This window comes from Penicillium antarcticum, assembly GCF_028974205.1.
Source record: "Penicillium antarcticum strain IBT 31339 chromosome Unknown utg000001l_segment0_segment0, whole genome shotgun sequence".
Lineage (NCBI taxonomy): Eukaryota > Fungi > Ascomycota > Eurotiomycetes > Eurotiales > Aspergillaceae > Penicillium > Penicillium antarcticum.
Genome location: NW_026695299.1, coordinates 1,532,830 through 1,555,506, shown reverse-complemented (window position 1 = coordinate 1,555,506; position 22,677 = coordinate 1,532,830). Strand labels below are relative to the sequence as shown.

The 22,677-nt window shown below is 47.1% G+C and overlaps 8 protein-coding genes across 8 annotated transcripts; 5 read left to right on the top strand and 3 right to left on the bottom strand.

Annotated features, from left to right (window-relative positions):
• Positions 1-813: 813 nt before the first annotated feature.
• N7508_000582 (uncharacterized protein) lies at positions 814-2,572 on the top strand (the record flags this gene model as incomplete). Its single annotated transcript, XM_058458667.1, has 2 exons — positions 814-1,073; positions 1,165-2,572. The coding sequence occupies 2 exons, from the start codon at positions 814-816 to the stop codon at positions 2,570-2,572; spliced, it is 1,668 nt and encodes a 555-aa protein (XP_058324889.1).
• A 1,148-nt stretch (positions 2,573-3,720) lies between these two features.
• On the top strand, positions 3,721-4,701 carry N7508_000581 (putative short-chain dehydrogenase/reductase; the record flags this gene model as incomplete). Its single annotated transcript, XM_058458666.1, has 3 exons — positions 3,721-3,763; positions 3,839-4,557; positions 4,639-4,701. The coding sequence occupies 3 exons, from the start codon at positions 3,721-3,723 to the stop codon at positions 4,699-4,701; spliced, it is 825 nt and encodes a 274-aa protein (XP_058324888.1).
• Positions 4,702-6,767: 2,066 nt separating this feature from the next.
• Positions 6,768-7,400, top strand: N7508_000580 (uncharacterized protein; the record flags this gene model as incomplete). Its single annotated transcript, XM_058458665.1, has 4 exons — positions 6,768-6,968; positions 7,022-7,118; positions 7,185-7,313; positions 7,363-7,400. 4 exons carry the CDS (start codon positions 6,768-6,770, stop codon positions 7,398-7,400), a joined length of 465 nt encoding a protein of 154 aa, XP_058324887.1.
• A 3,204-nt stretch (positions 7,401-10,604) lies between these two features.
• N7508_000579 (cytochrome P450) lies at positions 10,605-12,284 on the bottom strand (the record flags this gene model as incomplete). The annotated part of the gene is made up of 3 exons (XM_058458664.1): positions 10,605-10,776; positions 10,833-11,290; positions 11,352-12,284. The coding sequence occupies 3 exons, from the start codon at positions 12,282-12,284 to the stop codon at positions 10,605-10,607; spliced, it is 1,563 nt and encodes a 520-aa protein (XP_058324886.1).
• Positions 12,285-13,534: 1,250 nt separating this feature from the next.
• N7508_000578 (uncharacterized protein) lies at positions 13,535-15,154 on the top strand (the record flags this gene model as incomplete). The annotated part of the gene is made up of 1 exon (XM_058458663.1): positions 13,535-15,154. One exon carries the CDS (start codon positions 13,535-13,537, stop codon positions 15,152-15,154), a length of 1,620 nt encoding a protein of 539 aa, XP_058324885.1.
• Positions 15,155-16,281: 1,127 nt separating this feature from the next.
• N7508_000577 (Zn(II)2Cys6 transcription factor domain-containing protein) lies at positions 16,282-17,619 on the bottom strand (the record flags this gene model as incomplete). Its single annotated transcript, XM_058458662.1, has 3 exons — positions 16,282-17,061; positions 17,159-17,464; positions 17,527-17,619. The coding sequence occupies 3 exons, from the start codon at positions 17,617-17,619 to the stop codon at positions 16,282-16,284; spliced, it is 1,179 nt and encodes a 392-aa protein (XP_058324884.1).
• A 367-nt stretch (positions 17,620-17,986) lies between these two features.
• N7508_000576 (zinc-binding alcohol dehydrogenase family protein) lies at positions 17,987-19,156 on the top strand (the record flags this gene model as incomplete). Its single annotated transcript, XM_058458661.1, has 1 exon — positions 17,987-19,156. The coding sequence occupies one exon, from the start codon at positions 17,987-17,989 to the stop codon at positions 19,154-19,156; it is 1,170 nt and encodes a 389-aa protein (XP_058324883.1).
• Positions 19,157-20,431: 1,275 nt separating this feature from the next.
• Positions 20,432-21,047, bottom strand: N7508_000575 (uncharacterized protein; the record flags this gene model as incomplete). The annotated part of the gene is given in 3 exon segments (XM_058458660.1): positions 20,432-20,611; positions 20,716-20,879; positions 20,897-21,047. 3 exon segments carry the CDS (start codon positions 21,045-21,047, stop codon positions 20,432-20,434), a joined length of 495 nt encoding a protein of 164 aa, XP_058324882.1.
• Positions 21,048-22,677: the final 1,630 nt, after the last annotated feature.

Below are 22,677 nucleotides of genomic sequence, written 5' to 3'. Positions count from 1 at the left end.
GAATGGGCAGGGTCTCTTAAGCAAACGACGATGCCTTTGAGAGATGAAGAAGAAAGAGAAAAGGAAAGAGGGAAAAGCTCGAAGAAAATAGAGGGGAAGGGAAAATAGACTAACCCAAGGGGGAGTTTACACGGAGGGGCTGTGGTATGGTATGGCCGCCCTCATACACTAACAATACCGGGGAACTTGACAATACAGCTGATATTATGGGTGTAGTTCCGGGGATCAACATGTAAGTTACAGTCCATACAGTGTACTTACACCCCACGGTAATCTCCGTGATCGGGGCACTAAGGTCGATCACGCCATTGGGTGTCACCGATAAGACTCAATAGTTTGTGCATATGTCGATGTGCTGTAAGCTGTAAGGATATGATATTTACTTATAATTGATCCGTACTTATGTTTGCTTTATACTGGTCATACCCAATTGATATTATTACATTGTTTATGTTGTTTATGTTGTTCATGAGGTTGTGTCGAGTAAATGTAACCTATTGCAACCCCGCGCAACTAGAACCAATTAATTGGTCAGAGCTACTACTACACGAAAATATCTAGTAACCCAGGGAACTACAAGCAAAGCTCCAATAATGAGCCAACCCCTATTTGACTAACACGTCCAAGTCACATCCACTCCATTCCAGAATTCCCCCGAACATCGGTGTCCGTTCAAGCAATTGATCGGCCCACGTGATCTGCCATCGAAAAAGTTAATTCCTTGGTCTTCCAGCCAATTGTCCAGCTGTTGAAAGAATAGTCAAGCACAAGTCTCTCGTCTCTCCTCAAGCTCTTGTTGCAAAGACAGCAATTATGGCATCCTCAGACCGTGTTGATCCCATTGGCCCCGTCGAGGCCAAGTCCCAAGACAAGACCCATCAAGTCCAGACCGATGAAATGTCGGTGACAAACGAAGATGATCGCGATTTGCTGAACTTGGGTTATCGTGCAGTATTGGCACGTGGCTGGGGGTCATTTGACAATTTCGCCTGCTCCTTCTCGGCCTTGTACTGCATTGGGGGCATCCGTGTGTTGTTCTACATTGCCTTGAGTGGAGGTGGGCCAGCCGCGATGTATGTATCACACGCTCTATGCAATCCCCTCTGCACCTTCTTTGCACTTTTCTGCAGTCCAATGTTGATCACTAACACCTGTTTCATTCAGATGGAGCTCCTGGATTTCCGGCAGCATTCTCTCGATCATCACCGCCGCTTGCCTCGCTGAAGCTTGCTCGAGCTACCCCGCCGCGGGGTCGATTTACTACTGGGCATTCCGATCTTGGGGTGGTGGCCGCGTTGGTCGCTTTGTTTCTTTCCTCGTTGCTGCGTGGACTTTGGTTGCTTGGACCGCTTTCTTGGCCAGTGACTCGTTTGGTGTTGCCAATTATCTCGTCTCCGAAGTCGTCGTGTTCAATCCGGAAACAAGCTTCCCATATGAGACGTCCGATGTACGTGCCCGCGCCGTGGCCTGGGCTTTCTCGCTGCTTTTCTTGGCTATCGCTACCGCATTGAATTTCCTGCCACCACGTATGTACTCGTGGGTCTTCCGGGCGGGTGTCACGGTTATCATCATCGATATGTTGCTCAACTTCATTTGGCTTCCTATCGGTGTTTCAAAGACCTATGGTTTCCAATCGGCTGAATATGTTTTCACGTCCACATACAATGGAGGCGGTACAAGTCCCGGCCTCAACTGGGTTCTCTCCTGGTTCTTGGTGGGCAGCTGCCTAGTCGGACAGGACGCGTCGGGCCATGTCGCAGAAGAGACTGTCTCGGCTAAGAAGGCGGCTGCTAAGGGTATTTTCTGGGCGACCGTCGCCTCTGCAATATGTGGTTTCCCGATCATTATCTTGTTCCTGTTCTGCATGCCACCTATCGAGACTTTTTACGATACCAGTGCGCCCCAGCCATTTATCAATATGTACGCCATGGCGCTCGGACCGCATGCCCATGTGGTGATGACCATCATCTCAATGATCGGAGCTATTCTGAATACTTCGATCTCCTTGGTGGCTGTCTCCCGACTGGTCTTCGCCGTGGCTCGCGACGGTGTCTTCCCATATAGTGATGTGCTGTCCCGTGTCTCGAAATCGAAGCAGCCCCACAACGCAGTCATCTTCATCGCAACTATTGCCGCTCTTCTGCTTTGCACACAGCTCCCGTCCCAAGTGGCCTTCTCTAGTTTGATCTCGACCTCCGCTGCTGGTTCACTCGCAGCATATGGTCTGGTTGGCATTGGTCGGGCTTTCATCACTCGCAAGACCTTCCGCCCGGGTTTCTGGGACTTGGGTCGGTTTGGTGTTGTGGCTGCCGTTGTCACTTTCATCTGGAACGGGTTCGCCTTCGCCGTGTTGTGTGCGCCGACCTACTCAAACCGCGAGATCGATGCTGACTCAAGTCTGTTCAACTACGCCATCGTCATCATGGGTGGTGTCACTATCCTCGCGATCGCTGAATGGTGGCGCAAGTCGAATGATATTTGGTTCAAGCACCTCAAGGTCGCTGACTCGGATTCTGAGGTCAACCAGCCCATCGAGCGGGATGAGAACAAGGACGCTTCAGTGTCGGTCTGAGTTCCCATTCAGCTCGCCGAGAAAAAAAGGTATGGTGTTTCTCACAAGTCATGGCGACGAGTGAAGCACCGAGGAGGGTATAATATGGCATCCATAGGGATGCACAGGGTAAGTGTATTTTTACGTAGCACGCATGACGGGTGTTCGAGATCTCGCGCTTTTGGTCCGCCAAAGGTGCAAGCCTCGTTCTGAGATATTACCGTTAAAACTTGATCTGGACAATACCAGCGAAAGGACATGCATGCTTCATCCCTCTTCTCTCCTTGATGTCTTGCCTTGCAGACCCAGTCTCAGGGCAGATGCTTTTACCACCTCTCCGAAGGTATAGATCTGCGGTTTGCTACTGGCAGGTAGACCATGCTTGTTCCGGTTCTTTGCTTGCCCTGTGCTTGCTGCAGGCTCTGTCTCTTTGCTACACTATTGATGTGCCCTTGTCGATCCCGCGACGCCCTGCATTCCTGCATTTCTGCATTTCTGCCATGAGGCAGAATGGAGGATTTGGGCATAGCTCTTCCCATGTACAGAGTACAATCTGCAGGGTATCGCCTGACCGACAAGGTTTGTCTAGCTCGCTGCGTCAAGAGGATTTATACCTCTGCTCATGCATAGTGTTTACTCCTTGGGATCGAGTTGATGCAGGATAGTGGCTTGCACAGGGATCCAGCTCTCCCACGGACCCCACTTGATCAGCAGGTCGGCACCGTACACTACCAGTCACAGCAAACCGCTCGTAGACATGTAGATATGTAGACTGAACATCCATACTAACCTCGTTTGTGGTCTTGATATGATTGGACCGAGCTCTCTCCAATTGAGTTTTGTCAATCCAGCGGCTCAGTCTTGACTACCAGAGACAGAGATGACGTTATATTCCCAAGCCAATGGCAGTGGCAGTAACACAAATTAACTGAACTAGGAAGATATATAACTCAGCATCATCAACCTCTGGTGCCTACTCACATGAGTAATGGGAATCCGGAGCAGTCTTATCTGACGTCAGACGTCTCGACGATCATTACCAAAAGCATATATGTTCCCCTCAGGCCAAGCGTGGGGGAACTGAACAACCTCAGCTTCATCATTGAACAACTATTCTCTGCCAATCTCGTCCATAGTAATCTTGCCTTCATTCAGGCGAACCTTATATAATGGCATTCGCACGCAGACTAGCAATCCTCCCAGGAGGCCTCGGTATGCCCAACGCGAACAACATCACACCGATATATACATATAAAGAACAGCCTCCCTAACAAAAAAAAAAAACAGGAGGCCTAGGCTCAAGCATAGGCAAAAAGCTGCACTCCCAAGGCGCAAGCCTGGCAATCCTCTACGCTCCTTTCGAAGCCGCCAGACGCGACGAACTCCTAGAACAAGGCTACGGAAGCAAAGAAGGCAGCATGGACAACATCCGCACGTACGAATGCGACATCACATCGCCGGACTCAGTGCAATCCGCCTTTGAGACTCTATCAACCCACCCTTTCTCGGGAAAAGAGAAACCATTCCCAAGTATCCTGATCAACACAGCTGGCTATGTCTCCCTATCCAATATGGAAATCACACCGCCGGAAGAGACACTCAAACATCTAACGACTAATATGCTCGGTCCGATGCTCTGCTCGCAGGCATTTGCAAGGAGTTATTTCGCTGCTTCGGAGTCCGAACAGTCGGCTTCACCGACGGTTCCAGCTCCACCGGGGAGGATTGTTAGTATTTCTTCTCAAGCTGCGCATGCCGCCTTATATCGCCATGGCGCATATTGTGCGTCCAAGGCTGGTTTACTAGGGTTGACGAGGAGTATGGCTTCGGAGTGGGGCGGAAGGGGGATTACGGCTAATACGGTTTCGCCGACTGTTGCTTGGACAGAGCTGGGGAAGAAGGCTTGGGGGGAGGATACGGTTAGGAAGGCTTTCTTGGAGAGCATTCCTACTGGCAAGTTTGCGTTGCCGGGGGAGGTTGCCGATGCGGTTGTTTTTCTTTGTCAGGTAAGTCTTTCTTTGGTTTGGCATTCATGGTTGGGTGACAGGTTTGATGTATGCTGGATTGCTAACGCGTGATTTGTGTAGGATTCTAGTGGGATGATCAATGGAGCGGATATTCGGGTAGATGGTGGCTTTACGATTCGGTAGATCTTAAAAATGGCATTGTAACAGAGGCCTTTTTTTGCCAGCAGTGATCGAAGAGTCAAACTTTCCAATTGATCACTGAAAGATACACTCGTAATGTCACGGAGACACACGGTCATCGATATTCCAAGGTCTCTGTTCAGGTAAAGGCCCAGGTAATCGATGCATTCAGTGCCGATTGGAAGATAGGGGCTGCTGGACATTGTCACAACTACCGTGACATCGAGGTCGGACAACACACTCAGGCGCTTCTGAGGAAGAGTTACGGATCAAAGGACTCTTGGGGATGAGTAGGGCATGACAAATCTTTTGCTATCGCGATCCCCCTGGGTTTCAACCATCGCCGGAGTTTCATTGGGATTTTTGATTGTGCATATTCTTGTGATGTTTACCTGTACAAATTGTTCTTGCTGCTCAACTCAGTTCTTTGAATAGTCTATCTGACCAAATTCTTCCTCTAAGATAGTGGTTAACGCGGGTGATAACTGTGAACATGGTCTTTCACGCCCAAAGGTGTGGGCCTTTCACTCTCCCCAAGATCCTGTCCAGCATCAAGTTCATTAAAATGTTAATTTGGTTTGGCGTTAAGCAGGCCAAGATGTTCACGGATAGACTTCAGCTCATTTAATCGATTCTCCTCCCCCTCCTGCAGTAAGCGAAGATGCTCGGCCTTCAGCTCTTGAAATTCATCGTCGAGTTTGTGATGCCAAGGATACAAAACACAAACTTGGAAACAGAATGCCGAGCTGGCGATCACGAAGTTTGTGAGAGAAAATCCGCGAGTGATAATCATTCTGCTTTGTCGGCGGGAAATGGCACGTGGCTGCCCAGGTCTGTTACTACCTTTAGTAATGCTAAGTGGCAGAAGAGAAGAGATACAATGGCAACTGACCTTTTAATATAGGATTAACCTGTTGAATCTCGATCCAGCTTCTCAAGTTGGACAATATGGGCAATTTCGGCTTCTGTTGAAACTGAACTCCTGAAGCAGAACACAGGTCAAATCCAGGCTTTTATTCCTCCGACTCACTACGTCACGTGCATATTTATTCAGGGGATATCCGTTTGATTTGAAGAGAGTGTGGAGACGTGCTAGTTATGCCATCAGCCGCGCTAACACTGTCGAGGGTTCGTGGTCGCCTGCTCAGTCCGTCAAAAGCCAAATGAATGCCTTAGTGAATGGACTAATCTATCTACCATCAGTCTCGAGAGTTATTGAGCCCCAGTAGTATCTAGTGGCTTTTGACCTCCCAGTTTGACCCGAAGGGATCACTAGAGCCGTGCTACTCTGAAGCTATGAACTATAAGATTGTGCCTAGCCTTTCGGCCGAAACGGCATTTCCTCGGAGTTGGGCGGCTCCGGCTACTCAGCCACAGATTCAAGCCACATACTCGCGTTAGATCTCCACGATATGTGAGCTTGACGACCTACAAGTTCAAAAGTAACGCTTGGAATCGATTGCTCTATTCATATTCTGTGCACAATTGGCGAGAGTCTAAACTGGTCGTCCATTTTTCCACGAAATTCATTGGAGCGGACGTGAGCAGAAGCTCTCTATAAGTACCTCATCTAGCCATCTTTGATACTTCAGCCGTCGAATCCACGACTTTAGATTCTTTTGTCGAATGAACAACTATCTGTTGATGTATTCCACGTGGATTCGCGCGACCATGCTGGGTAGATCTCAGCTCTGGTAGCTCATTATTTCGAGCAAACGACTCAATCCATCTTTGCTTTAGTATTATCCGCTAGCCTTGCTACTGCTAGTGTTAGTCTCAGTGAAGAAAAATCTGAGTACAAGTATATCTGCCAAGATCCACAAAAAGATATGCAATAGATTGATGAGAAATATGAATTAACCTACCATTGCAGCAAGTCCGCAGCTAAAGTTACCTAGGGCGACTGGGTCGATTCAAACAGTTTGAAATCCTGACTCACTAGCTGCAGTGAGAAATGCCCAGCTGTAGGCAAGGCCACCGCATGGAGTTCCAGGTCTAGAGATTGAAAGGCTTGCTACTATGCCCATACCATTAAATGTGGCACTAAACCCCTTTTTGACTAGACTTGGATGACCAATGAGGTCAAGGAGGAAGATGCAAAGCGCCGTGGTACTGAGGATGAGGAGTTCCCTGACGATCCTGAAACGCTTGAAGGATGCATGGATATCCTGAAAGATTGCCAAGTCAAAGCTACCCAGTGCCATAATGAAGTAGCCGAGTACGAGAAAGGGAACAAAAACTTTTCAACAATGCCATCACAGATTTCGTCTGTATGTTGAAAGTTCTCTCTGCAACCGCTGTTTTTTCTTTGGTAGACAGACAGACAGACAATGAAATAGGCGACGACGCCAATGGTAAACTCCGGCTTGTCAAATACCTTACTGGAAGTTACCCGGCCTACCGCGTACATTGCAACAGGAGTATGTTGATAAGATCATATCATTTCCAGACTTGAAACTAATTCGGTGTCATCCTAGGAATCATAGGATCGGTTTATGATAGCCCTGTGACGAATCTAGTTCGCGCTTGTCTGGAATCTGCTGCTGCTGGTCGGACCAAGTGTAAGGCTGCGGCTTGGAACAAGAGCAAGAAGACGTGCCACAAGAAGAATGCAGGTGGGCCTTTTATTTGCGCACTAACGAGCTTTATCACGCTTTACACTAGGTTGCTGGGGTTCCAAGGTAGCTTTGAAACTCTGGTAAAAGAGAGCAATGTCCTGGCTGTTTCACAGGCTGTTGAGTGTTCATTATCACTTTGACCTGACTGCGGTACCTATTTCTGGACTACGTCCTGATTTTGATTCTTCATTCACAATGCCGTTCGTAGTTACAACTACGTGACCATCATCTTGACCGCTTTCTTGACTCGCTATAATCAATCCAATGACTACCACTCAATATGCTAGTTGAAAATAGACACCCCAAATAACTTGCTTCCTCTAAGTTGTGACATGCAAAACTTGACAGACCATTGTCTCGTAGGAAGCTACGTATCATACCGCGTAGAATAAAGTCAACTGGAGGGGATCCGACAAATGATGCCCCTACATTGTAGGCCTTTTGTACTTGAAATAATATCCTTTCTTCGGCATGAGGATCACTAGTCTGTTTTTCTCTTTCAATTAGGTTCAAAGCAGCGAAATACGAGGTCGTAGTCTTGGCGGGATGTAGTACATTTTCATGCTATAAAAGGTTGCATTGCCCTCCAGGCTGGTTTTTTTCAACCAATTTATTAAGACACCCCCGATATCAAAGATTCAAAAACCTCCGAACTCACAATGCTTCTTGGATTTTACACTGTCCTTACTATAACTCTCCCTCTGGCCGCCACTGCCAACCCCCTTGTTAAGCGCGGAGAACAAGAGTGCAGCATCGTTAGCCATGGTGATAATGACGGCTGGGTAAAGTGCCGCAGACAGCCTCGGCTAGATGGAGAGTACTGGGGCTCGGTTGCAGATGGCAATAAAGACAGGTATCTGTGCTACGCTGTTGGGGACTGTTACAAAGGAAACTGGTGAGTCTGCTACTTACTCCACGCTTTCCCTTTAGCTCACATAATATTATCAGCACCTGGGATTGGAACTGGGGTATGGGATGCTATATCAATGGCTACTATACCAGTTCTAAATGCAGTACTAGTAAGCTTTGTCCCCATCAGTGAATGTCTTGGGGGATCATACCTGACTGATACGGTTTGGTGCAGAAAACCTCCCGAAGTGCAAGTCAGCTATTCCATGAGCATGTTGTGTTTCAAAGAATATGAAGGAGAATGATATTTTTGCGTTCTTGTGCCCCTGGTAATTCTAAAGTTTGGCATCAGCCTCGCGGTAAGGGCACCTCGTACTCTTGCAGTGTCACCAATTCTAGTAAGGATTTTCACTTGGCAACCAAATACGACCATGTGACATGGGAGGGGGTTCTGCGGTTGTAGTTCTTATATATTCTTTTTCTCTGTCTTTATTGCTATTAATCTACATCAATCTTTGAGATTTACTTCGCGTCAATTGCTTGCATATGGGAAGCGCAACATTGAAGTGACGATCATAGCCCCTTCTCCCCAACTTCACATACTGCAACCCCCAGGGCCCACTCAGATCTTAAGATCTCTGCTGCAGTAATCCTTGAACCCAAATCAGGATGTAACATCGCGTAAACCACATTTCGACAACGCTGCGGGATTCGAAGGATTAGGTACATTTCTCATCCTGGGAATAGATGATAGAGTTACTTACATTTCCAAGAACCTGTATAGAATTATAGCCATCTTCCTCCATGCGACACCGGAGGTATTCAGCAAAGAATTTATGAGGACTGGTTCTCTGGGCACTCTGCCAAAGAAGCTGACCGGAACGTAAGAACATGTAGATTATACCGCATGCCCAGATATCTCCCGCCTTGGCATCAGACACATCTTGATGCGTATAACTTTCACGGTGAGAAGCAGGGTGACCGGGAAACCTCTCGGGTGGAAGATACGGTTTACTTGAATCCGATACTCTTGTCCGAATGCAAAAATTTGGCGCATGCTTCTGAGCCGAAGCTGACTTCGGGCTGGATACCGCAAAACTTGAAGTGCGGCTACTGCCGTGTGATAGTTGAAATATTTCTCGAATGGCATCTGGGTCTTCACCAAAACCACCTAGTTTCACAGCACCCTGCGCGGTCAGCAGTACGTGCTCAGGCTTTATATCACCATGGGCAATATTATTTTCATGTAAGAACGCCACTGCCCGCAGCATTTGAATGGTCAAACAATCTGCCTCTTCGGCGGGAACATTCTCCGTTAATTTCACTTTATGTGCGAGAAATGTATGGAGGTTGCCGCCAGCATAATAAGGCATAACAAGACAGAGGTTATTTTGCTTATTATAGAGAATGTCGAGGAGAGGAACAATATTGGGGTGGCACAGGGAAACCGTTGGGGTTCCACTTTGAAGAGAACTGGGCAGTGAGAGAAGAGTCTTTGGGGCGTGGCGAAACACTTTGACTGCATATAGTTCCCTGATTGTGTTGGATATTGAATTTCGCCTCAATCTTGCTAACATATGACTAGGCGAAGATGCCTCTGGCGATGAGGTTAGATCGGAGGCCGGCACTTTCTTTGCATATAATTGAACAGTATTGGAGTCATCGAAATGGAGAACTTTGTTGAATTTGCCATATTCCTCCTCGAACGATGTTGGTGATTTTCCCTCTGTTTTGTTCTTTCTCGTTGCAGTTCTCTGCGTCTGATCAGACTCAAATGCATACAAACCCGTCTCCTGCGGGTGAGATGGGGTCGTAGGTTCTAGAGAACCTTGATCTGATAACGTTCTTCTGGAATGAGAACGACCTTCACATTCAGGTGTCAACCATCCCCACCTAGAGAAGATATTGCTTAATCCATCAGGGATATGAGGAGGTTCAAAATCTCTTGTCTCTGTGTCATTTTCGCTTCTCACAATGTGATGATGAGATGACAGGGCCTGTTCAGGTAGTTCGACATGCTCGAAGGGGTTATGTAAACGAGTATCTTGGGAAGCATCGTTTTGCATTCTTCATCTCTGCTTTCGTCGAGTGACTACTCTCTGTTGATTGTGATTCGGCGCTTTCTAAACTATGGGGTCTCTTTCTGGAAGGCAGAATTGAGTGAAAACTAATAAATGTACAAAGAGTGAGGAGCTGTTGGGCTCCATCTGATGACGTAACCATGAATGGTCCCGTGGACCCCGAGGTTTGCTTTTGGTTCGGGTTAGTCATGCTCAGATGACTGGACAGTATATACATCTGTCAAGCGACCTAAGTAATCATTTATACTGAATATTTCCATAAAAGCCAAGGTGGGGGGTGGGGGGGGGGCAACAAAGGAAGAAGATTTCGGATTCTGCAGTACGCATCAATGCCCACAAGTCTCGCACTTATGTCAGCCTAGGTATAACGCGCTCTGCGACGGACACGAATCTTGATCCATGGAGGAGGAATTGGGTGATCGCCAACTATCATGTTCAAAGGTCTTTCCTTCAAGGGTTCGATGTCGTAGTGGATAGTGATGTACGCAAAGAGCAGCTTCATAAGGTGAGACGCAAACCAGCGACCGGGACTAGATCTCATTAGCTTATTTGGTCCAGAAGTCGTGGATCACAATGTATTGCATACCAAGAGTGCCTAGCGTGGCCAAAAGGAAGGAAAGTATCGCTGGTAGTCACCAACATAGTTCGTTTGGTCGTTTCTGTGGGCAAGAAGCGGAACGGAGTATACACATCGGGCTCGTTGTAATATCGGCTGTCGTTCTGAATGGCTGGAACGGGAAATCCGAGCCACGCCCCTTGAGGAATGTTTTGGCCGTTCGGTAGCGTCACACCGTCCTTGGGCATCACCTGTCGAGACAAGCCGCGAAGAATGATCGGATGTCGTCGAAGACTTTCCCGAATCGTGCTATCCAAACGATGCAATTTTAAGAGTGAAGTGGAATTGTTCCAGTCACTTTCTGTTAGGAAAACTGCTTCTGACTCTTCCCGCAAGAGTCTATAATAGTCCTGGTCAGGGTCGGAACCAAGGAGATCAAGTAGAGCGTTAGTGGATGTCACTACGGATGTTGCAATTGCCCCCGCTACCTGTAAAAATAGTTGTTAGTTTGAAATGACGCGTACAATATGCCCCTGTGATTTCACCTACTAGGACCGTGAACCTAGCCGCCAAAGGCTTTCCGCTCGTGATCTCTTGGTCTTTCGTATCGAATGCCGCACGGTACATCCAAGTTATCAGGTTTTCCGGCGGAGAGTAATCAAAAGTCGGGTCATCTCTTTTGCGTTGCATGTTCTCATATCTTTCAGCAAATAGTGGCCAAAGATGATTTGCGCACATGGACCGATAGTAGGCCGTTGGTATAGCGCAGAGTGAGCCAACCAATCGTCGAAATTGCCATGGAACCAACTGTCCGATCAAGACAGTTCCCATGCCAAACCATGTCGCGAACTTCAAGACATAATGCATGAATTTTTCATTGCGAGTCAAGTCCTGGCCAAAAAGAATGCGACCACTCGCCTTAAAGACAATCTCATTCAAAGTGTCATAGAGATTTACTTCTTTCGACTCTGTTTCATCCAACCCGAGCATTTGATCAACCGAATGACGCATTTCGTCAAAGAGATCACCCTGCACTTTGCCAAGATTTCGGGTGAGATGGACACGAATTGCCTCAATGATGGCCATATCAGAGGTGTAATCAAAAGCCGGAAGGAGATACTTAAGACCCAGCTTTTCTCCTTGAACCAGTCGGTGGGAAAGAACACCCTCAGGTTGGTCGATGAGCCATTTGATGAACTCAGGTGGTAGCATCACATGAGGTTCAAAGCCTGTTCCGGGCAAGATGAATGGCTTCCCACGGAGATTGAATTTCTTGTAACCCAAAAGCATTGTTTTCAACCCTCCAGTGTATTCACGCATACATGCCCTGATATCGCCAAAGAACTCTTGTCGCCTTCCTGCCCATTCTATCCCCAGAGGGACCCGCTCAGGACGGATCCATGTACGAACGACAAGCGTTAGACATACAAGGCCGACTGCAGTAGTGACACAAACTGTCGACAGATCCTGCAAGTCTTTCATATTGGGGCATATATGCTGGAAATTTCCGAAAGTCAGAATAACAAATCGGAGGACGATGTTTGGTGATTACCTGGGCAAGGCCCAGACTGGGTCAGTGTTTCAGGGGAACAATCAGCCTGGCCTACCAATTCTCTTCAGTGGAGCTAGTCCAAGACTGCCCTACCTCAATCGAGGTTTTCCGTGAAAGTACGGTGTAAACAAGGATCAGATCGGGATCTAGAACCCCATAACTGGGATCCACACGGGGTATTCTCCTAGATGCGGTTAAGATAATGTTGATCCAAGATCCACAAGAAAACTTCTTCGAAATCTTCGGATGAATGTTTTTCTTCTTATAAACCCATAAAATTTGCTTTGCTACAATTTTCCCTGGTTGGAATAGAGGCGACCATACTATGGCTCGGGGTAAGATTAAGAGGTGGCTCTCATTATGGGTACCGGAAAGGCGTTCCTTTGACCATAAAACAAAGGGAATTCTTAGCTTACTCACGTGCAAATCTTATTCGCCAAGCATGGGGTTCAGCTACATGTAGCCAAGCTCTTCTGTGGGCCTAGCGTTGTACTAGACGAACCGATACGGGAAGGTCTCACTTAATCCGAATCGTTTGGTGCAAGCCGACAGATCGACATCTTCAAGCCCATATTATGACTCCACTTATGACGCCACCGAGATCTGGTTCAGATATTTCCTCGATCTGTAGGGAATCCTTTGATGAAAACACTTTTGAAAAACTTTTCGACTGTGGACCCGCAAGATGCAGCTTAAGGAGATCCGAACAAAGCCGAACGCAGGATCACTACTTGTGCGAGTAAGATAACCTCCACACAAGTGTCTGATTAGCTGTGATCCAAATCTATTGCCGATTTACGGTAATCTTACTCACATAGCATGGGTCTTCAGGTACTAGCAATAACGAAATAGGACCAATCGATTTTACATGTAATCGGATCTAAATCGCAAGGATCAGGAAGGGATATTGAGATGTTTGGCCAGTGCTGCTGCTACCTTCCAGACTTGGACTCAGACAGTCTGGGGTCCAATCGTGGCCTCTCATAATGATGATAGAGTGCTTCCACGTGTGGATCCTCTGGTCAGCCCTTAGCGTAAAGAAAAAGATTTGTTTTATCCAGTCTCCTGCACAGGCTTATGAGTAGTTTTATTTGACCTGACCCTGGTACGATCTTCCAAAGCATCTGCGTCGGAGGTAGTAAGCAATTTTCATCATACTTTCCAAGAATTTCGAGACCTCATGGCTGATGCTTCTTTCGGTTCATTGGCGGCCGAGGCCAAGCATGCACTTGATCGAGCTGCAAACTTCTCACACCATCGCCAACATGAAGATGGCCATTGGTGTGGTGAGCTGAAGTCAAACGCTACCATCACCGCGGAATATGTCATGCTTCGCCAGGCCTTAGGCCTGGACATGGAGTCAGATCGCAATGAATTGATCTCTTGGTTCCTGTCAGAGCAAAATCAGGACGGATCATGGTCACTCGCTCCGGGTCATTCAGGCGACATCTCGACCTCAGTGGAGGCTTATTTCGCGTTAAAAATCCTCGGTATTGAGCCAGATACAGCATTCATGCGCAAGGCTCGATTATTCATTCTCTCTGTTGGCGGTGTCGCCAAAGTTCGCATCTTCACGCGTATCTATCTGGCAACGTTTGGCCTGTTTCCATGGAGTGCAGTGCCAGAGCTTCCGGCAGAGTTGATTATGATGCCGAATGCCGCTTTCATCAGTATATATCGACTAGCCTCCTGGGCACGCAGCACTATTGTGCCCCTTCTCATCATTTCTCATCACCGTCCTGTATACGCTCTGCCAAATGGCATCTCGGAGACAAATGATTTCTTGGATGAGCTATGGGACAATCCAGCAAAGAAGAATGTTCCGTATTCTCCGTCTTTGTGGCAACTGGTGAAGACAGACGCGGTAGCTTCCACCTTCGTGGTAATTGACAGTATTCTTCATATGCTCGGTGGCTTGCGCAGCTCTCCCACACGATCCCGCGCCCGAGGACAATGCATTGACTGGATCTTACAGCATCAAGAGACCGAAGGTGACTGGGCTGGAATATTCCCACCCATGCATACCGGGGTCGTAGCACTATGCCTTGAAGGATACGCGCTTGATGATGCCCCAGTCAAGAAAGGTCTCGAAGCCATTGAACGATTTTCATGGTCTGACAAACGCGGCAAAAGAGTACAGGCCTGTGTCTCACCAGTTTGGGATACAATCCTGAGTACCATTGGACTCTGCGACGCTGATATGGCCTCGCAGGACACTGTGAGTGCCATGAAATGGGTTAAAGGCCGACAGCTGTGCGGACCAGAGGGTGATTGGCGAGTTTACAAGCCAAACATCACCGCAGGTGGATTTAGCTTTGAGTACTTCAACCGGTGGTATCCAGACGTGGATGACACTGCAGCTGCAATCTTGGCCATGATTAAACAAGATCCGAAATTGACAAACTCGCGCACTTCTGTTGTCAAGGCAGTTCAATGGATCATTGGCATGCAGAACAATGATGGCGGATGGGGAGCATTCGATATTCATAATGATAGGCTATTCTTGAACAAAATTCCTTTCAGTGATATGGAAGCCTTGTGCGATCCCTCCACTGCAGATGTCACAGGCCGGATCCTTGAGGCGTTTGGCCTCCTTTTTCAGAGCAGCAATGACTTCCCAGTTGATCTGGTCAGAGACATGAAACTTGCCTGCGACCGCGCCATCCCATACCTTTTCAGCATACAAGAGCGAAGCGGTTCCTGGTATGGCCGATGGGGAGCAAACTATATCTACGGCACCAGTAACGTGGTCTGCGGATTGGCTCTCTTTTCGAATTGGGAGGGGGGAGCAATTTTGTGAACGATTCCCTCAATCGTGCAACTTTATGGCTGAGAAACGCTCAAAACCCAGATGGTGGATGGGGAGAGACATTGTTATCTTACAGAAAGCCCGATTTGGGGGGTAAGGGGTGTTCGACTGCTTCGCAAACAGGGTGGGCATTGATGGCACTCTTGGCTCGCAGCCTGTCCCACGAAAAGTCTATTGAAAGCGGAGTGGGATATCTGTTACGAACACAGACCGAATCTGACCGTCCCGATGAAGCATCATGGCCCGAGTCTCAATATACGGGAACCGGGTTCCCAAACCATTTCTACCTTGGGTATAGTCTATATTCTCACTACTTCCCTATGATGGCGCTAGGAAGGTATGCACGTACGCATAGCAATCGTTAGTGAGAAATGTCGTACTTTCAAGCGAGCATTTCGGCGTTCATCTTTCAGTGTTGTATTTCTCAGCTTTCAAATAGCAGTCGAGCCAAAACTTTGGTTGATATATACGCTTTATCTGCCCCTGCATATCTTTCAAATTCAGCAAAGGAAAGCAGTTTCGAAGACCAACGTATATCGTTCCACGATATGCTATTATTTCAAGTAAAGATCAGGAGAGAAGGAATAGCATTGCTCAATTGCTACTTGGAGCATGAAAATGAAGCTAGCAATAGTGCTAAACGTCCTTCTGGACAGGAGCTCAACTAAAATGCACCCCCACGCTTTCTTCTCTCTGAGTTACCAATGTCACTCGAAATGATGAAGTCGACTTCTTCGTCCATGGCTCCGTAGATATGCTGAGGTGCGATAAGGTTACAATTTCTATATGTTAGATTTTCCTCGATAAATGTAAAAAAGCCTGAACAGATACTTACTTGCTACTGAACTGGGGTGCGACCATTTCCTTACGTGAGGTAAGGTTTCCATGACACCATCATCCATTCGCCAGATAGACTTTTTCTCCTCTACCATATCCCGCTTAGATAGCTCAGTGTCAAGAGACCCATAGATATTCTTCCAGGGGACCAGACAATTTGATTTGACGCAAGAAAGAAAACATTTAAGTAGGTGAAACATCCGCTTTCCCGCATTTTCACGCCCACGTAAACAGGCGTTGGCTTAAATATTCCCTGCAAGGCATTGAGAGGGTCAAAATTTCTATTCATCAGCGAGCCGCCCTCCTGGAAGAAATGCCTGCACTGCAGAATTGCTTTTGTGGTATAGTCTTAGGTACAAGCAGATTGAAGGGCATTCCACTTTAGCTCTCAATTCGATCCACCATGTACTAGGACTTGCTTTGCGGTACCATAAATACAGCAGCAGCAGAGCAGCAGGGTCCTTGTGCCAGAGTAGGTTTTCGAAGGGCCCATGTATGTTGAGCATGAATACTTGGGTTTGAGCTGTTGTGACCTCGCCATGTGAGAGATCTAGGATCTGGGATACTGCGTGGGCGGCATAGAAATATGGATTGTTTCCGGCCGTAGATGAGTCTTCGAGGTAACAAATGGCAGCCAGAGCTGTTGGTATACCATCCATGCCTCTCTCCGGAAAAGGTGTATTTATTTGAGCAAAGGCTGTGGTCATGACGCTAAAAAGACTGTCTGGGCGGAGTGGATTCACTGTTTGCCACAGTAACATTTTACCCTTGCTCATATGTAACCAGTTCAAATCGGATTGATCAGAGTTCTTCAAGGGCCAGGACTCCCCCGGCGTGCATGGATCAGGAGATGAGAATATTAAGATGGTCATGGCAGTGGCAGTGGCCCAGATTGGGTCCTTATCTTCCGGTTCAATTGGGTCTCTTAATCGCTTGTTGAAGAGAATTGTGCTTTGAGACCATTGGTAGCACTCATCTAGACTGCGACGAACGCCTGATCTATTCAGGTGGCGGTCATATGTAAATGCCACAGCGAGACAGGCGTGCATCAAGTAAGGGTACTGTAAGCCAGAGGAGTTAGCCAACATTTGGTCCATCAATTTGGAAACACAATTAGAAATTGTCCAAAGATAACAAGTACAGTAGAATGAGACTTACAGTGAAGGCCAGCCTCAGGAGCTTACTATTAACGTATATCGTATTAGGATCATCAGCGGTAATGAGACTTCGTTCAAAACAGCGAGTGATTAAATCTTGACACTTCGCATTCAATTGATAGGATATAACTCCATCAGATGTCCAGATAGCGCTGGAGACGGGGATTTGAGGTGCTGTTTCTCCTTGAGCCAGCATTTTCTTCCCTATATTCGTGGCGATGGGTTGTAGATCAGGAATATCGGACATGAAGTTACATAATACACCGAACGAAATACATCTCTTGCATTGGGGTTTCTCTTCGTCGCACTGAGAAGAAATTGAGACTTATTCAGCCAGTCACAGAACAAGAAACATCCAGAGAAACCTACCTTTAGTTTTCTGAGCTTGCAATTTCGGCATCCAAATCTCGACCGCCGTGCAGTTCTGTACTTCCGGACTTTTCTTGAACAAGTGGAGTCCATTCTTGGTTAGTCATCTGATAATTTAAGGCACCTTTGATATGAGTGATTCTTCTGGGCTGGGAACATATTGAATGCCGAGAAGATTCGATTCGTAGGTAGTCGGCGAAGCACCGAAGTGAATTATGCGCTAAACCTCTTTCGAGAACGAACATACACGCTAGCCTTTCCTCGGATGGAGAGGGCTCTGATTGGCTGCAAGCTTGGCCCTATATCAAAAGTAATAATGCATGGAAATGATAGTCTGAAGATATAAAAAAAGGCTTCATCCCCGGGTAATTTGTACCAGAGTCGCGAACCCTTGACATTAATGTCACGCTCTGTTCACATGTTTTCCATCTCCAAAACAACGAGAACACAGAACGTCGGAATGGCCACTCACCTTGCCGCCGTATCCCCAGCCAAAGGACTGTCTTTCGAGCTTCAGACCCGCCCCACACCCAAGCCAGGACCGAGTGAGCTCCTTATCGCTGTCAAATGTGTGGCCCTCAACCCGGCAGATGCCATCATGCGTGATCAAGGCCTCATGATACCCACATACCCCACGGTCATCGGCTTCGATATGTCGGGGTTAGTCCTTGAAATCGGTGACAATGTCCCCACCGGAGATACCGACGATGATTCTGGCCCATCTTTCCAACCGGGCATCACCCGCGTCGCCGCCTACGCTGTCTCTGTCTGGAAGTATTGTGATCCAGACTATGGCGCGTTCCAGGAGCGGTGCCTCATTCCATGGCAACATGCTGTACCAATTCCGGGCTCTGGAATGACTTGGAGCGAGGCGGCAACCTTGCCTGTCGCCGTTGAGGTGCCCCTCAGCGCGTGGGATGCCATGGGGATCCCCCGGGTAGGAGACGCATTCGTGTCTGCTCCTGTCTCCATCAGTTCCACTACTGATACCAACGGGAGCGGACAAAAGACAAACACAGGGAAGCATGAAGCTCTCCTAATCTGGGGTGCCTCCTCTAGCGTCGGCACCATGGGCGTACAAACAGCTCGACTGCTCCGTGATGATCCCAACTCGTCCTTCGCCGCCGTTTACGCCACAGCAGGATCATTGAACCATAATTACGTGCATTCATTGGGTGCGGACCGAGTATTCGATTACAATGACTCACAAGTGGTGGCTGCGATCGTCTCAGCAGCGAAGGAAGACGGAGTAGTGATTAGGTATTGTTTTCTCGCTACGGGGGACCTAGCACCATGTCAGGCGGTGCTCAAGAAATTCTTCGAGCATGACAAAGCAAGTATTACAAAGACCTCGAAGATCGCGTCGGCTCCACCGCTTCCTCCGAATGCTAAGGAAATGAACGGACTGGAGACAATATTTGTTTTCCCATCGGTGGTCGAAGCAGAGCGATTGGAGCAGTTTCGATACTGGCTTGGAACGTTTCTCAAGAGCAATTTGATCAAGGGGAATATCAGGCCGAGTCCAGAGCCGAACGTCGTAGGAAAGGGCTTGGGGGCTATCAATGCTGGGTTGGACAAATTGCTCTTGGGGGTTAGTTGCACAAAGCTGATTGTGGAGCTCACGGACTGAGCATTGGTAGGAAGCTTATACAGGTACGGTACTCAGTGGGTGTTGATGATCAATCAATTCATATATACTCAGGTTAATTAGGAAAGATTTATCTTAGCATGAGTGGACTAATTCCATCACCATCATCTTAGGACTACATGTTGTCTGAAACGGATCAACTGATACCAGAATGTATGCACATACGTACCATTTGTTTACTAGCAGTACCAAAAAGTAAATCAGTATGAACGTCTTCATGGTACTTACCACTTATTCCCCTCTGCGCAGTTGGTCTGGACTCAATTCGTGCTATACATTCTTTCAAGCGGGAGTATTGAGCCATGTCTTCTTCTGAAATAGTACTTTTTCTTTTCTATGCCCTTATGCAAGGAACCACATTGATATCAACAATAGTGTACTTTTCAAGCTCATATCCAGCTATATATTCTCGAGGCTGACTGCTAAGGTTCTAGATACATGGAGCTCAAACACGTTGTAAACTCGCAGTGTCTCGGCCTGAACTCTTTCAACGGCAACTACAATATTGGTTGATCAATTGGATCTTTGCTCCATAATACCTGTAGTAATTTACAATTGTAGGAAATGTCCACTGGCCGGGACTCTGTTGGAGCAAATCTTGCGAATCGATCAAGTTGACCTTATTTAGGCTGACCAGTAGCATGCCAGAAGATAATCCACCGAGTCAATAATATGTTCTTTGTGGTTGGACAAACCGAAGTGATTGTTCTTGTCCACCATTTCGAGGAGATACAGTAGCTCCGTTGTTGACTCGATGATGGGGAAAGGCGTTTCACTCGTATTGTCAACGAGAACAGGGATTGTTCTGTAGCATTATGGTTAGTAAGATATAGAAGCAAGGCTCGCTTGATCATGTTCATACAATTTGGATTAAGCTTTAAGGGCCACGCTTTCTTCTGCTAATCAGTGTCAATATGTATCAGAAAAGCTGTCCACTCCAATTTGTAAACATCCTTCAGCTTCTCCGGGATCTAATACCGTGGCATTCTTATCCACTTCAGGGGTTTCACTCACCTGATCGACTGCCACAACATCGCGGCTCACTCGAATGCCGAGACCATAGAAATCGAAGAGAGTAAGAGACGCTTCAAGTTTAAAAGATGAGATAGCCTAATATATCGAAGTCATCCGATCCACCAAAGATAAACTGTTCAAAGTAAGGACTGCTAGTACGCCGTCTATGAGCAGAACGAGAAAATTTATGACGAGATTTGTGTCAATGGGCACAATCTCTGTGTTGTAAACATAGAGTCTGGCTCATCCGTAGATAATCTTGTCGAGCGTCTCGATATACAAGTTTGCAATGACACCGAGACCAACGCTGGCGGTAATACCCAAAGTTCCAGTCGAGACAATTTGGCAATCATAGAACGCGTATTTGTTTCCCTTCAGGACCATGTCAGCGTAGTTAGCCCCAGTGTTGATGAGATTGACGTTCTTGAAGTTGATTTGTTGAACATTGTTGTTCACGGCACAGTACCAGTATTGGTTATGATGACCTTGTTCTGTGCATAGTCATCGGTTCCATCGCTTTGGCTCACCACAGTGACCGTTGGCGTCGCTGAAACGGTGATCGAATAAGTGTAGGTACCAGCCAGAACAGTTACGGTCGGAATTGCATGGATCTGGGCGTAAGAGATACCATCTTGAATGGCTGTGAACTGGCCGGTGCCATCTGAAGCAACAATTATGGCAGTTTTCGAAGCTATTGGTTTGTCAGACTGGTGTTTCTAGGATACACGTTTAGAGGAAGCTTAATAGAAGAAGTCGAGGTAGTAGTTGATGTCGTGCTTGACGCGGTGGTTGTCACTGGGACTGAATTCTTTGCAGCCGCTGCCAGGCTAGTCAGGCCCAAGAGAGACAAGAAATGCATCCCGAAAAACCCAAAAATGCAAACGGAGCAAAGAAGCTGTGAGAGCGAGCCTCACCGCTCGAGCATACTTTATGAAAGCGATTGGGACTTTTCACGTTCGTCCCTAGACTATGAATGGACTTTATGTATATATTTTTCTGGAGAGAAAGTACGAGGGCCGATGATGCAACTAAGGCGGTTTCAGAAAATGTGGCTATTGCCAACCATGAATTGATACTATTCTGGGGTAGAAATAAGCGACAAAAAAACAAAGGCCTATAGAGACGCCGGGAACAAAGCTTGTAGTAGACTGTGCCGAGAATTTTATACCAGGGCACCAGGACAGTTCCAGGTCCGTAGCGCTGGAGAGAATTAGACAGTCTTAGATGGCCTGAAGATCGACCATGATCTTTCCAGGTGGTAGCCGCCTTGGTCCGAGCTGATCGCTGCTGGGGTCTCCGATCCTGGACTACTTGAACGAGATTAGACATAATGCGCCACACCGTATACTTACGAAAGACTGGGTGCAAACGTAACCGACGGATTCCGCAAGTGCGGGTCTCCTTACACTAGGCCATTCATAGGTCTTTAATTTCAACGGTATCTGTCATATGAAGTTAAAGATGATACGCCGTGAATGCATGATTGAGCTGTCTGTAGGTCCTTAGACGCCACAGGCCATCAGTCAACTGGAATTGATCTTGTTTTTTGTTTGCAAATTCCCGATTGAGTCTGGATGTCCTAGATTGAGGGGCGACACTATTGATTCTGATATCAGCTGAACCCTTTCCACTGGGGATTGTTCCCGAAGGCGTTAGTTCGAATCTATAAATCGTTTTGGCACAGTCGACGTGATCCTGGAGAGATAAGATGCAGAAAAATATGCCGTCCAATGCTTAGCCTTCCGCCAAACACAGAAGCACTGATCAGTTCTAAGTCCGTTTGAAGGCTGAACTTTTTCTGTATGCTAAGATATCGGCAAAATTGTGCAATTGCAATTCTCCACGAATCAAAATTCTTTGTTTCTTACCCATCAGAGAATTCACGGATGATCTCTGGAGAGTCGCCGGAGAAATGGGAGATATCTTTCCATGCCCTACTATTTCTACTGCGGAACCATAGGAAGATCATACAAAATGTGCAGAGTCTCCGGCCGAGCTCCGGCATTGACTATTCCCGGCAAACCCGAGCTAAATAAGGTTAAGTCGCCGGACGAACCAAAAGTGGGGAGAACATGTACCTACACTGGTGCACATTTATACTCCGTGGATGTATCCACATTAAATCTATCTGCAATGTTAGATTTTATTAGTGCTCATTCGTGTTCACTGCAAAAGCCTGAGTACTATATTGTACAGTATCGCGGAATGGCCCCCTGCTGTGATCAAATACAAACATTGCAAACATCACAGATAAAATGAATGCTAAGGAGTGACCTACCGATAGTGATTTATATTAGCCATTGACTATTAGTCTCCGGCAAAGGCATTCTTTATCTGCCTTGTCAACACAACATGAGTCTGTAACAGGTCAAGGGTTGATTATTTCCTATACGAAACCCCCAAAACCATTACATTGTTTTATACATGTTTTGCTCCCTTATTTTAGCCCCGCTCTTATCATCTCTTTGTTGTTAACTTTCAACCGACGA